The sequence below is a fragment of the Mytilus californianus genome, unplaced genomic scaffold (genome assembly GCF_021869535.1).
Source record: "Mytilus californianus isolate M0D057914Y unplaced genomic scaffold, xbMytCali1.0.p SCAF_7, whole genome shotgun sequence".
Taxonomy (NCBI): domain Eukaryota; kingdom Metazoa; phylum Mollusca; class Bivalvia; order Mytilida; family Mytilidae; genus Mytilus; species Mytilus californianus.
The window spans coordinates 61731949-61747132 of NW_026262723.1; the positions used below are offsets into that span (position 1 = coordinate 61731949).

The following is a 15184-nucleotide window of genomic DNA, read 5'->3' on the forward strand; positions in this document are numbered from 1 at the left end:
TTTAAATCCGATTTTTTCACTCCCGTTTTTGTTTTATTAATATCTGAAATTGTTAGATCTAATAATACCTTTATCATTGAATGTGCATGCTTAAAATGATTTTGTATGGTTTGATTTGCTTTGTTAAATAATCTGAGTTTTTGCATGATAACTAGTTACGAATTCCTTTTTATCTTGTTTGAATTTTTGACATTTAAAGAATGATTAAAAGTGTTCTATATAGATTTATAATATCATTACCGTTATCACAGAACTGTTCTCCCTTTTCACTTCCCGTACAGTTGCATTCTTGTCCTCTGTCTGATGTACCTGAACATGGAAACACTCCACATGCTGGTTCTACAGAGAAACGTGAAACCAATGGAGACATTTACATATTCAACTGTACATATCAATTGTATATAATCTATTAAAGGGAACTTAAAAATGATGCACTCTAAATACTTTTACGGTAAGTTTGATTGAACTGTTGAAATGCAGAGATACTGTAATCAACCCTCTCCATCTAAAAATAATAAACCATTACAATAGTTACTACAACTTTACGCAAAGTTCCGTGATGGTACCCGTTATGTTTCTGTTCAATGTTTGACCTTTTGAATGAACCGAAAAAAATAACTGTATGATTATTTTGTATACAGTTATATATGTTTGAAGTTAACTCGAAGAATTGTAAGATGCTGATTTGTAACTGAAATCTACGTATTCGTTATTTCCACCATGTAAATGAGAGCTATAGCTGGATGATAATTGCCAGGTCTTCAAATATTCGAACGTTGCAATTTCCGTCAAATCATTATTATCAAAGGTCAAAGGACGGACCATATATAATTTATAAGATGTCAGCATTTTTGCATATTATTTCTTCTGAATAAAACAAATTATGAAAACAAGAAAATCTTTATGAGTCGGAATGAACACTTTAAAATATTAAGTTATGAACGTTCATTTCTTTTTAATGTAGCTGGGGTGTCTTCCTTCATCTTGGATTTTGAAAAAGCAAAAAACAATCGGTCTAGATCTTAAATGAAATGTGCAAATTTCGAGATAAGTATGTAATTCAGGTGTAAGACTTTTCATGTTAATATAGAAAAGTAAGTGTTTTATCATATTTTTCGGCTGTGTTTTACGAAAAACAGAATATTTTTTTTGATTCCTTTTTGTTTTTCAATTTGCCATATAAGGGGAGATAACTCAGATAAAGTAACTGTTATAATAGAATGTGTTATGAATTTACCATTTTTTACTATGAAGCAACCAAACGAGTCCGGTGACCCCATTTTTTTCTTTTTCTTATCTAAAAGCATATTTTATCTTAAAATTCTATGGTTTAATTTTCTTTTTATCCCACAAAATTGGATTTTCCATGCATAATCTGACAATTTTGCACAACCTGTAGCGTAAAAAGAGTCCCGTGACCCATACTTTTTATTATATTTTTGAAAAAAAACATGATAAAAACTACATTTGTTAGGGGGGAATTCAGGAGTCATAACTTTAATATTTTGATAGGTATTGTACCGTCTTGATGGTTCGTAGGTTGCGTGCTCGCCATGAGTGCCGAAGGTCGATCGTGAGTTCAGTCTCCGACCGGGTTGAACCAAAGTCGTATATTTGGTAATTGCTGCTTCCCAGCTAAGCACGTGGCAAAGAAGAAAGGGCAAAGATTGGTTCGCTCGATTTCAGAAAATGTGTAGGATAAAATGTCTTCATTGTGAAATAGCACGTTAAAACTTTAACTCAGGGTGTCTGTCCAGTAAAAAGCAGTAAAAATGTGGGTCATGTTGTAAAGCTTCCCAAAAGGAACTTGTAATATTAGGACAAGCAATTATACCAATTACTGAAAATATTACATTTAATTATATATCTACAGTTTATTTGGGGTATTTTTGGCATTGGTTTTTCATCCATTCAGAATACTAAGTAGTCAATGCCGCAAATAAATTGAAGTCGAGTCATAAAAGAAGGCTAAGCAAAACGATTGATGTATTTTTGAGGATTTGTTTGCGGCGATATATTATATAAACCTTCGAAATGAGGCGTTTTCTAAATCACCGGTGTGTTAAATCTTTTCTAATTTAGGTTAAGATTTGGTACCAATACATATGTGTTCGGTTTTTCTTTCGGGTTTATTTTTTGTTAATGTTAATGTATATTTTCTTTTTGTCGGTGTGTTTGTGTAGGTTTGTGTAGGAAAACATTTCCTTGGCCGGATATTTGTGAAACGTAGCGGAGATTGATCTTTAAAGAATGCATTAATATATATCAAACGGTAGGCTACCGGACTCCGCACTTCGTTCTAGCAACGCAGATTCTGAGATCAGACAAATCTTTTGAAAAGCCAACACCTGTATATGATTATCTAATGCATAATGGGTGTCGATTCACTCCTAGTTGTAGAACTAGTTCATGCATATACAAGACGAGAACTAATAATCAACAACTGAATGGTAGAAGGAAAAGTTCAAGTCATAAATCCGACCGAAGTTATTTATGGATTGTCTAAGCACAACATAATCGAATTTCGATACCCCTAGATATTTACAATTACTAAAAGTTCGATAGTATAGTCTTGTTGGGATATCGGCTATATATATAGATTATAGTATTTTATTGATCTGTCCTAAGAATAGTTTAGTAGAGTTGATACTCATTATTACATATAAATGAATCATACATTTTTTATACATATTATTGTCACTGGAGAAGTGTATCATCTAATATCATAATTCTTTTCAGTAAAATCAAAATAATGAAATGAACTATGCATCGATGGAGAACATTGAAATAGAAAACACATTGATTGCTCACAATGGTGTATACGTTGTCATCTATTTAGGAGCCGCATATTTCCTTATATTTAAAAAATAAATGAGCGTTCAACATATATGGATAATACCCACATCCGAATATGATATAGAATAGTTTTCTCCAAAAGGAAGCTATTAATTATTTACAGGATAATTATGATTATTATTTACGTAAAGTATTAACATTTAATTAGACAATTTTAGATAAGTTATGGAATATTTCAACTTCATTTTTGTTAAGTGCAGCATGATATATATATATATATGTGTGTGTGTGTGTGTGTGTGTGTGTGTGTGTGTGTGTGTGTGTGCATGTGTGTGTGTGTGTGTGTGTGATATTGGGTTGTCAAACTGTTCAAATCACACGAGGAGGTTTGATAAGTTTCGAAAACTTGTTTTGGTTTTCAAGAAACAAATGTAACTTCAAGACCAGTTTCAGCTTCGAACTAGTTTGGAACCGGTATGGAACATCAAATACATGTAGGAGGTTTATCAAACCTATCAGAAACCGAAATCAGTTTCTAGGCAACAAATACGCCCTTAGTTAAAAAAGGTCATTCAAGTGGACGATAATGGGATGCTGAAAGGAAGAATTGGTTAATTAGTGACACAGTAATATAGAGGATTTCAATCTAGATAATCGCACGTACTATAGGTGAAAAGGCGAAAGATTTCTATACCAAAGAACATAAAAATAAATAATGAAAATAATCATCATATTGTACTACTACTTATGGCACTTCCGAAAAGTGTCCATGGAGAATATGATATATACATTTTAAAGACGAAGTGATGGAAACGAAGTAGTATATTATTGAAAATGATAAATTTGTGGCAGTCCATCCAATCAAATGGAGAACAGTTCCTTATATAAAGTAACAATTCTCAATTAGGGCTGACTTATTAAAATGAAGAACATAAATAGCTGAAAACACATTAATGAAAACGGAACAATTTTTCTACAGAACCATATTTTTATTTTTCAGTTTTGAAAAAATTTAGTCCTCGTAAGTTGCAACTTTTCATCAATATGTTCATTTACAAGTATTGGTGTTTATTCAAAACAGAATTTTCGATCGATTCCATGAGAACACAGACTTACAGACACAATAAGAAATTGTTAGGATGCATATCTAATATTAAATAAAAAATAAAAAAAAAAGACATCTACACTTTATCAATGGTCACCTATTCTGATACAATGCTCCATATTCATACTTTGAGGTAATAAAACATTTTGTCGCCGTGGTGATGGTCCGTGAAAGCAGTAATCGACCTTTGATTTTCGTTGTCTATATATATATATATATATATATAAATTGAGGTAAATTAAATGGCCTTCAAAATACCGTTTCGATTCCTAACATCACTGAAGAGACATTAATTGTCGAAATCCGGATATGGTGTACAAATTTTTGCACCTACATGTTTGCGGTATACCATCTTTTCCGCAAGTTTATTGTTTTCTGTTTGGTAATAAATTAATATGTAAGATCCATTTTTTACATCTGGTGATCAATTTATTTGGCAATCGCCAATGGCAGTCAGCAGGGTTTAAGAACACCAGTTGTTCGACCTGTTAGTCAAATGCGTTTTGTCAAAATATACTTTTTAACTTTTTGGTCTTTTGGAAAATTTGTGCTGTATTTAGACCACTCTACCAAGACATTTGTTTTACATGCACATGTATAAAAATTGCGGCTTTTATCCAACGCAATCATAGGTTTGAACGTTGTTTTCAATTTAGACTTATTTATATTTTTTCGTTTGGGCTTGTATTATATTTTCCTTCGGGTTTATATGATCCGTTCATCCTATTTCGACTCTTTAAAATGCAAGAGTCTATTCTCAATTGAGGTAAATTATATGGCCTTCCAAATACCGTTTCGATCCCTAACATCACTGAAGAGACATTAATTGTCGAAATCCGGATATGGTGTACAAATGTTTGCACCTCATGCTTGCGGTATACCATCTTTTCCGCAAGTTTATTGTTTTCTGTTTGGTTTTAAATTAATATGTTAGATCCATTTTTTACATCTGGTGATCAATTTATTTAGCAATCGCCAATGGCAGTCAGCAGGGTTTAAGAACATCAGTTGTTCGACCAGCTAGTCAAATGTGTTTTGTTAAAATATACTTTTCACTTTTTTGGTCTTTTGGAAAATGTTTTTTGTGCTGTATTTAGACCCCTCTACTGAGAAATTTGTTTTGCATGCACACGTATAAAAATTGCGGTTTTTATCCAACGCAATCATAGGTTTGAACGTTGTTTTCAATTAAGACTTGTTTATATTTTCTCGTTTGGGCTTGTATTATATTTGCCTTCGGGTTTATATGATCTGTTCATCCTATTTCGACTCTTTAAAATTCAAGAGTCTATCCTAAATTGAGGTAAATTATATGGCCTTCCAAATACCGTTTCGATCCCTAACATCACTGAAGAGACATTAATTGTCGAAATCCGGATATGGTGAACAAATTTTTGCACCTCATGTTTGCGGTATACCATCTTCTACGCAAGTTTATTGTTTTCCGTTTGGTATTGAATTATTAATTACGTTCAAACCTATGATTGCGTTGGATAAAAACCGCAATTTTTATACGTGTGCATGCAAAGCAAATTTCTAAATAGAGGGGTCTAATTACAGCACAAACAACATTTTCCAAAAGACCAAAAAAGTGAAAAAGTATATTTTAACAAAACGCATTTGACTAGCAGGTCGAACAACTGATGTTCTTAAACCCTGCTGACTGCCATTGGCGATTGCCAAATAAACGGATCACAAGATATAACAAAATGGATCTTATAATTAATTTATTACCAAACAGAAAACACTAAACTTGCGGAAAAGATGGTATACCGCAAACATGAGGTGCAAACATTTGTACACCATATCCAGATTTCGACAATTAATGTCTCTTCAGTGATGTTAGGAATCGAAACGGTATTTGGAAGGCCATATAATTTACCTCAATTTAGGATAGACTCTTGAATTTTGAAAGAGTCGAAATAGGATGAACGGATCATATAAACCCGAAGGCAAATATAATACAAGCCAAAACGAAAAAATAAAAACAAGTCTAAATTGAAAACAACGTTCAAACCTATGATTGCGTTGGATAAAAACCGCAATTTTTATACGTGTGCATGCAAAACAAATTTCTTAGTAGAAGGGTCTAAATACAGCACAAACAACATTTTCCATAAGAACAAAAAAGTGAAAAAGTATATTTTAACAAAACGCATTTGACTAACAGGTCGAACAACTGATGTTCTTAAACCCTGCTGACTGCCATTGGCGATTATATATCTATATATATTGGACATTGTTTTACTTGCATTTATTTGCAAACACCTTCCAAAATTTTTTATTCATAATTTATAAAAATTTGGGTTATAAATTTCAAGATTTTGGTCCAGTTAAAAAAAAAAGTCCATGTATGTCTTAATCTGTCAAACTGAATTAATGACCATTTTAACATAAAATTGTCTATTTTTTAAGATAGAACTGGTAGAATTTTCTGTAATTTTGATTTAATTTGTCCCAAACACTACACCACACTACACTGTAAAAATTCTAATTGAGAAAACGCACCAGCCGAAGGACTTTTGTAATTTTTTTTGTATTTATTGTTCTAAAGAAATGCACTACAGAATTACCCTGTACTCGGGCCTAGATATGGTGCTATATGTAATATAGGCAAACGGAAGAGATTAATGCAATCATTTTGATATAAATATAACCTGATTTGTTAAACTATATTTATATTGAATCTACTATTAACTTGTATTTTTGGAACAATCGTAATGTACTGTATAACTTTGTGCAAATGAAATACGGGTTGTGGTGCCAAAAAATGCCAATTGGCTCAAATGCATAGCACCGAAAGAGAGAACTCATTGCTACAAATCGTTTATCATACCTCCTAATGTGAGCACATTGAACGTTATCATCAGTGCCACGTCATTTGAACTTTCACTCAGACAGTGTTGTTGATTCTGTGAACCCCATAAACCATCCAATAACAAAACACACCCTGATGCGTTGACATTAGGTGTCCAATAGTAAAGTTTGTCATCAGTAAAGCCATAAACAAATGACCCAAACTTTGTATTATTACTGTCTGTTGTCCCGTCTGTCATGGAGGAACCTGCTGGATAGAACTGGTAGCCTTGATTATTTCCACTTTCTGCTTTTATCTGAAACAGATAAGTTAGCCTTTTCATGTCTGCAGTTTTATCACCTCTTTTCCGGGTAAATAAATAACTGTATTATTAACATGCCTCAGTAAGCGCGAACTTAGGAAAAAATATCTATTATATGGTTTTAGCCTTAAACGCAAAGAATGGGTAAGCATCGTCATGCAAGAACAATAACTCCTATAAGGAGTCAACTGACAATTTTGGCTATGTTGACCTGTTTGCAAATCTTATCCATCTAAACATGTTTGACAGACGCCCGGTCTGTGTTTTTGTTAGATGTCTTTCTGCTTTGTATCGATCTGATGAGTTTAGCCCTTTTCAACTGATTTTTATAATTTGTTCTTATATCGTACTGTATCACCACTGTCTAAGGTTAGGGGGAGAGTTTGCGCTTTCAAACTAGTTTAAGCCCGCCACATTCTGTATGTGCCTGTCCCAAGTCAGGAGTCTTGTGATTGAGTGGTTTTCGTTTGTTGCTGTATATCATATTTGTTTTACGTTCATTATTTTGTACATAAATCAGGGTGTTAGTTTTCTCGTTTGAATTGTTTTACATTTGTCATTTCGGGACCTTTTATAGCTGACTATGCGGTATGGGTTTGCTCATTGTTGAAGGCCGTACGGTGACCTATAGTTGTTAACTTATAAGTCATTTGGTCTCTTGTGGAGAGTTGTCTTATTGGCAATCAAACCAAATCTCCTTATTTTTATTTCTTTGCTGGTCAAAATTGGTCACAAAATGCAAACATTGGAAAAATTCATAACAAAAAGGCAATAACGCCTATAAGGAGCCTACGACTATGTTGACTTATAAGTTTACTGTTTCTATCATTCGACTATGGTTTTTCCAAAAACGTTAAAAGGGTAAAAATCGTCATTAAGGACAGCAACAACTTCAATAAGGAGTCGGCTGACAATTTCGGCCATGTTGACTTTTTCGTAGATCTTGTCCTGCTTTTTGCTATTACATTTTCCTGTATCTATAATTGTTAAAACAAGATTATAGGCAAACATAAAAAATGGTCAAAATAGCCATTTAAGTGCAATACAAAGCCAAACTTTTTACTAAAGGAGTCGTCTGACAGTTTTAGTCAAAATAGACATAGATAGATCTTGACGTTTTGAAAATATCTGCATTTGTTAGATTTTCTCTATTGAAAAGGTTTTAAAGATGATATACAAAACGTGCATTTTTAAGGCCGTTCTTTGACCTATAATTGTTTACTTTTTATACATTGTGACTTGGATGGAGAGTTGTCTCATTGGCACTCATACCACATCTTCTTATTTATATTTTACCCCTATTTCTAATTTTAGCCATTCCGGTCATGTGGGTTGGTCAGCACGGATCAAATTCTTAAATTGTGTTCTGGACACCCTAAAGATCATTCATAAACACATTGGTTGAAATTAGTATTAATAATAATTTCAAAGGAGAAGATCTTTAAAGCAGTTTAAGCCGGACGACGGGAGAAAATTAATAAAAAATTGTCATTTCAAGACAATGGTTTCGGTCATATTGGTATTTGTGTAGGTCTTATATTGATGATCATTGTTGCCATTAAAAGTTATAAAAAGATAAAAGACAAAAATTGGCAAAAAACGTCAATTGAGGGCAATAACTCCTTGATGGAGTCATCTGATAATTTTTTGAGAAAGTAAACAATAAAGTCATGGACATTTTTAGGATTTTTACCCTATTAGTTTTCTCTATTTCTTATGGTGTTCAAGATAAGATAATGAATGCATTTTACCTGTATGTTATTTTCAGCCATGGCGACAATATTTGTTGAATAACCGGAATAAAAATCATAAACTTCATACTAAATACCATAAGAAATATTCACTTTAACTTTGGTTGAAATTGGTTCAGTAGTTTGAGACCACGTCTTTGAAATTGTTTTACGACGGACGACAAGAGTTAGCAAAACTGCAAGACCAAGAAACAATAAGGTGTACACAAATCATTACAATGAAAACTAAAATTCGTTCATAAAAACCCAATCAATACCGAAACTGAAGGTAAAAACTTTGTTTCCAAAAATAAAATTAAAAGAGCTAGTCTCAATGTATACGTAAATAATACAGAATGTTCCGTTAATAAAAAAGAAAAGGAAGATACTAATATATTTTAACTCATAAGTCGAAGACAAACTTGCAAACACAACATAGAAAACAAAAGACTGGGGAACACGAACCCAACCAAAAACCGGGGTTGATCAGAGTGCCCCGGAAGGGTAAACAGATCCTGCTTCACATATGGCACCCGTAAGTACAAATTATGTTTTAGAAAATCGAATAGGTAAAGAAATAGTTTATTTTCGCTTACCGAAAACAGAAGTAAGTTGTTATCATGAAAAGAGTACGCAGGTGGAACAGATATAAAGTTGTCATTTGTTATGTAAGAAGTTTGCTCCAGGACGATTGGATTATGGTCAAAACTTTTAAAATCCCATACAAATGCCCTCACTCTAACTGTCTTGCTGTATCCGAAATCACCAAATTCTCCCCAACCATGCATAGCATTAAACGGAACACCTGCATTTAAAACGTAAAGCATACAAGTAATTTATCATTAACATAAAAACAATTTACTGATAAAGAATTATATACAAATGTATATGAGATTTTCACTTGTGGTAATGACTTTGACTCATTGACTTGGAACTCGTCTTGTGGTGATAGCTTTTTCCTAACTGTGGCTTGAAGGTAAAGAAAATAAATAAAAGCGCTATTGTTTTACTTCGGTTTTGTCAAGTACATATAAAAAAAGTTGCGATAAAACCTCGTGTAAACATTTTGTATTTCGTCATACTCTTCAAGGTAAAGTATGATAAAAAGTAAAATCACTAAAATACCGAACTCCGAGGAAATTTCAAACGGAAAGTCCCCAATCAAATGGCAAAATCAGAAGCTCAAACGCATCAAACAACTGTCGTATTCCTGATTTGGTACAGGCATTTTCTTATGTAGAAAATCTGGTGATACGCTCTCTATAGATGGATTGGTGTTTCACCTCAAGTACGAAAACAGGTTGATATGATATTAAAATGTATGTAAAACCTGCTGTGAACTAGTCTGACATTCTTAACCGGACTTCTAATGCAAACTTCTAATTCAAACTTCATCCCCTTATTTTTATATTCTATGTGTTAGATTACGAATAAGGAGTCCTCAAAAGCATGTGACCCAATCCGGAAACAATATACACACATCGAGCCCACCGTTTGATCTTACTCACAAATGCTATGTGCTAGAGAAGAAGCAAATACTAATTTTGAGGTCTTGTGTTTGATTCGGCATGGATAGAGTCCATCGACTTTGTTTCCAGCTAATATATATATTTGTTTTTTTTATTCTATTTTACATGTTGAGAAATCAAATATTGTTCATACTCTGAAAAAGTGTAGATGTTTAATCGGTACTGTTTTGAGTAAGTGAAAATTGTTCCTTATTAGTCAATCCCTATTGGAATAAACCAATTGAAGTATGAAATAAACTTATTACAGATTTAGACAAGAAAATGTAAAAAAAAAGAAGGCTGTTTTTTAGGATTATCTAACGTCTGCATGCTTGGATTTTTCCTATGCCATTGTTATGACCATATAAACGAATCTTTTTGAATGGCTGTTAACGGAATGCTATTGATTTAATTCGTTCAAAAGAGAGATAGTTTATTATTTGACTTATCAACAATAATTCCTACCATTAGCATTCGACGATCCTGCTCCTCTTTTTGGAACCCATAATCTGATTTGACTATCACTAAATGCAAAAACGACTCCTCCAAAGGGATGACTGGATGTTTCATAAAAGACGCTACCTGTTGTTTAGAAGAAAAGATTACCTTAATAAGTACCTTAACATTGATTGATTGGTGTGTAACGCCACTTTCAACAATACTGGTTATTTCGCAGTGGTCAGTTTTTATTGGTGGGGAATCCAGAGTGCCCGGAGAGAACCATCGCCCTTCGACAGGAAAACTGACAATCATTGTCAATTAAGATTGGAGTCGAGCGCACCTGCCACATGCAGGGTTCGAACTCACAACCTCAGTGTTGACAGGCTATAGAAATACCCTCACAGGACAATCAATTATTATATATAATACAACACGAAAAACAGCTTTTATTGGATTTTTATATACCTAATAACAAGTTATTAAAAATTTAACTTAGCCAGACAAGCTAGTTTCTATTGCTGCTTATTCATTCATTTATAAACACTTCATACAACAACAAAATTAAAAGAGGGAACACGTTTGTTTGCATCGATCCTAATGTTATGTTTATAATCATATTCTATAGACACTGCCAAACTTTACAATATATGTATGCATTGACATCGACATTGTCGATATTGTGGTTACACTGATTGTTATAAGTCGGTGGTATATATTTATTAAATGTACAAACAATACAAAAAATTTAGAACTTCATCATTCTTAGTTTTTGGTTGAGCTATGCTATGGTATTTGCTGGTAAAGCATAATAGGACTGCCAGGCCAATATTTCCCCCGCAATACAAACAATTAACCTGCAAGAATCAATGAGTTCACAACTTGTAGCGCTTATGATCCTTATGTTGTTGGAAAACGTGCTTCCGGTTTCAGTGCGATGACATCTTGTCGACAAATGTATCAATAACTAGACAAGATGGCGAAAACATTTATAATAGATGTACATGTACATGTATGATGTGACAATATGATACTTATCAATGACAATACATTACCTTGTGCCTCATAAACCCAGCCTTGCTCAATATGTACTCTTACAATAACCCACGTTGTGTTATGTCCATTTGTTACAGATTTGAAGTCACCTTATGTAAAATAAGAATAACACATAAATAAAGATTGCGATCTCACGTATAAAAAGATTCATGCTTATTATGAAATTATCCAAAAGAAATGGAACTCTGTATTAGAGAAGGTAAGAAAGGCCTGTTTGAATTGGAATATTTGAAATGTTTTGTATCTGTTTCTATGGGCTTTATAAAAGTTTAATTTAGATGCATAATTTAGAATTTTATGCATCCTATATACGTGTTTTTACTTAAATCCTAGTATGGAGCTTCGACATATTTATACACTTTTAAATAAAAGACAAATTTCTTTAAAAAACAGTCGATTGCGGTAGGTTCAAATATATGTTGATCTTTTTCGTTGATAACTGTTATTATGTACTTTCAGAAAATAAACAGAAAAATTGGGGCCACGGGACTTTTGATTTTGCTATAAAACAAAATATGTCACCAGTGACGCTAAAAGTTAGATTATCTGAGTTATTTCCTCTTATATGGCTTTATTAGAATACAAATTATATGGTATGATTTCCAATGAGACAACTTTCATGCAGAGCCAAAATGACGTAAAGGTTAGCAGCTATGCACAAAGTAAGGCCTAAGTTTGAAAAATTGAATCAAACAAAAAATTCTGTATTTGTAAAATCAGTCAAAATAATATTGTTAAAGATATAAGTTTCTTCATTTAGATGAAGTCTTACAAATGAACTGCATTTCTCTCAAAAAATTTGCATATTTTATTAAAGATCTAGACCGATTGTGTTCTGCTTTTTTACAATCCAAGAAGGCAAAAGACATCTGATCTACCATAAGTGCCCTTTCTAGACTAATTTTGTACCAGGTTACATTCATTTCAAATTATCATGATTGTCGGGGAGGCATAGAAAATATGCTTTAAATTTTGTGCAATTAATTCCTGGTTATAACCAAGGGGCCTCAAAATTTCGGGAATGTAAGTATTAGTAAAAGTATGCAACTCATAATATATACATTTGGGCATTTTTTGTAAATTTTCAAATTGGTCAAACTGTCAATCTCCGTCAAAGGTACGATCGTGACAAACAGATTGGAAACTCAAAATATATAACGTTTGAGAGCATTAGAAATAAATGTGTCACAAATGAGCACGTCTATGTTCCACTTGTTGTAGGCGTAGTCCCGTCATCTTTTACCTAATTGTGACATAACCGAATGCATGCTGTCGCCGGGTTTTTCACTTGCCATGTGATTGCCAATTTTTTGTAGTAGGAACTACCAGAGTACATTAGTTTGTACCCGATTTAAGATGGGTTCGTGTTGCTTAATCTTAGTTTTCAGTGCAGTGTTTTGTGGACTTTTTTCTTTTCGTTGTTGTTTTCGTTTTGGTTATGGTGTTATCTCTTTTTCTTCGACTTGTAAACACTCTTACAATAAATCTAGTTCATACATGCCGCCCATGGACTCGATCATATTTTGTTATTGTGAGATTGTATTGATGGGAGCAAGAACACATAAATAAGCGAAAAAAGTTGAAATATTAAAGAAAATTTAACTTAAAAGTGGGTTCATGCCCAAGGCATCTATGACCCATAATTGAAGAAGGTGACTATGGAATTAGGTATCATACGATTATTCACAACACTACATAGAAGCATGAAATAGTCCTCATCACATGCATCTTTGGAGAAATGCAATAAACAACAGGGACGGCTACAGGAACCTAAATTTCCATTATGGTTAAAATGTCTCTATGCCTCCTCCTATTCGCCACGAAATAAGGTTAATAATACAGACTACTATGAAATATTGTTATCGAAACTGCATTTTTTTTATATAAATACTTTTTTTAGAGGATAAGATCTTTGAATATAGGCTAAGGTATCAAACTGAAAAAATTTTGGTATTCTAGAATTGTAATTTTTTAAAGATTTATTGATGTTGATATAGAAAATAATGACGTTGAAAAGGTTAAAATCTTTTAATTTAGTACTACAGACGATAATGCAAACATTAAAAAAAAATTTGCATACTCATTTTAAATTTAAAATCATCTTCAAAAGCTCAAAAGCGAACTTAGAATAAAGGTTCATCAGTTAAAAATTGACAAAAATCGATATAAAAGAATCGATAAAGATAAATAATTTTTTTGTGTTATTAAGGCTGTGTAATGCAGGTTGAAGACGAGTTTCATATTTTGTTGGAATGCACTGCATATGAAAAGGAAAGTATTTTTTTTCTTGAGGAAGCATGTACTGAATGTAAAAATAAAAATCCTTCATATTTTAACATGTTCAAAACGAGGCACTTTATTTGGCTGATGCTAGTGAGTCTGAAAATGTCAATATCTCAGTATCAAGATTGATTGGTAATTGTTTTGAAATAAGAAGAAATTTTGATTTCAGTCACTTGAGATACATGTCGTGTATGTACTATGTATCAAAAAGAGTTAATATTCTGTTAATATGTTTTATTTGATTGGGGATTATTCGAAAAAGAGAAAATTGTTCAGTCAAAATTCTAAATAAATGTCTATGCATTTGATAAATCTTAAAAAGTTTTCATATCTTATATACTAAACCTGAGCTCATTTGAAGTTCTTCAGAGATGAACTGAGGTCTCGGAAGTGAGCATGCTCTCCAAACTCTTGCTCTCACAAATCCTTCTGAAAACGATCTAGCTATTGAATCATAACCACCAAATGTACTGCTCTTTCCTGAAACAGACAAAAACTGCAATAACTTTAGACAAAAATCACACATAGATATTGTGTTTTCATTTTAATTAATTTGTCTCAGAATTATCTTACAAATGGTGTTGCAATCATAAAGAAAACACAGAAAACACTTTTTTTCTCAACTTTTCTCTTTTTGTTTTGGAAACTCCAGTTAAATGTCAAGCGATCAGCTTTTGCAACAATTCATTTTCAAAAGATTTGACCGAACAGGTGTTTTTTCTTGTAATATTGCTTTGGTATCAAATGTAAAGTATACGTACATGTAGTAACTTTGAATGTCAGTAATCGATTTTTTCCATACAATCAGTACGTCATTGTCTAACAATTTTCAAATCAATTTGACACTTCATAATATTACTTCACTTTTAAAAGATACCTAAGTAGAACCCTTAAGGTGGATCACCCCAATAAGGACACCCGGTAGAATCTTTTTATTTTCACATATTTTGTAGATCTTTGTATGCTGAATCCAAAAATGCAAAGAAAAAAGCGGGTCACCAGGCTCGTAGTTTCCTCAAACGAAAGCGAATTGTGCGATTTTGACCCTATTTTCAAACATTTCCAGCCTGTCAACAATAAGAGCTACATCAATTTCAAAGACTTATAGAACTAAGTCAGTATGATTACTATGTGCAAAAACATTAAAAT

General features: G+C 32.6%; 1 protein-coding gene across 26 annotated transcripts in view; it reads right to left on the reverse strand.

The window, feature by feature from the left end:
* Positions 1–14513, reverse strand: part of LOC127707479 (polycystin family receptor for egg jelly-like) — a 97784-nt gene extending 83271 nt beyond the window's left edge. For all 26 annotated transcript variants that reach the window (XR_007984937.1, XM_052212025.1, XM_052212044.1 and 23 more), the window contains exons 1-6: positions 14381–14513; positions 11752–11841; positions 10724–10840; positions 9347–9555; positions 6738–7014; positions 241–339 (exon numbers count right to left, since the gene is read on the reverse strand). Coding sequence is in view for 25 of the 26 variants with exons in the window: in XM_052212025.1 (XP_052067985.1) it covers positions 241–339; positions 6738–7014; positions 9347–9555; positions 10724–10840; positions 11752–11841; positions 14381–14390 (802 nt within the window). In the remaining variant the exon portion in view is untranslated. The remainder of the gene's footprint in view (positions 1–240; positions 340–6737; positions 7015–9346; positions 9556–10723; positions 10841–11751; positions 11842–14380) is intronic.
* Between the last annotated feature and the right edge of the window lie 671 nt (positions 14514–15184).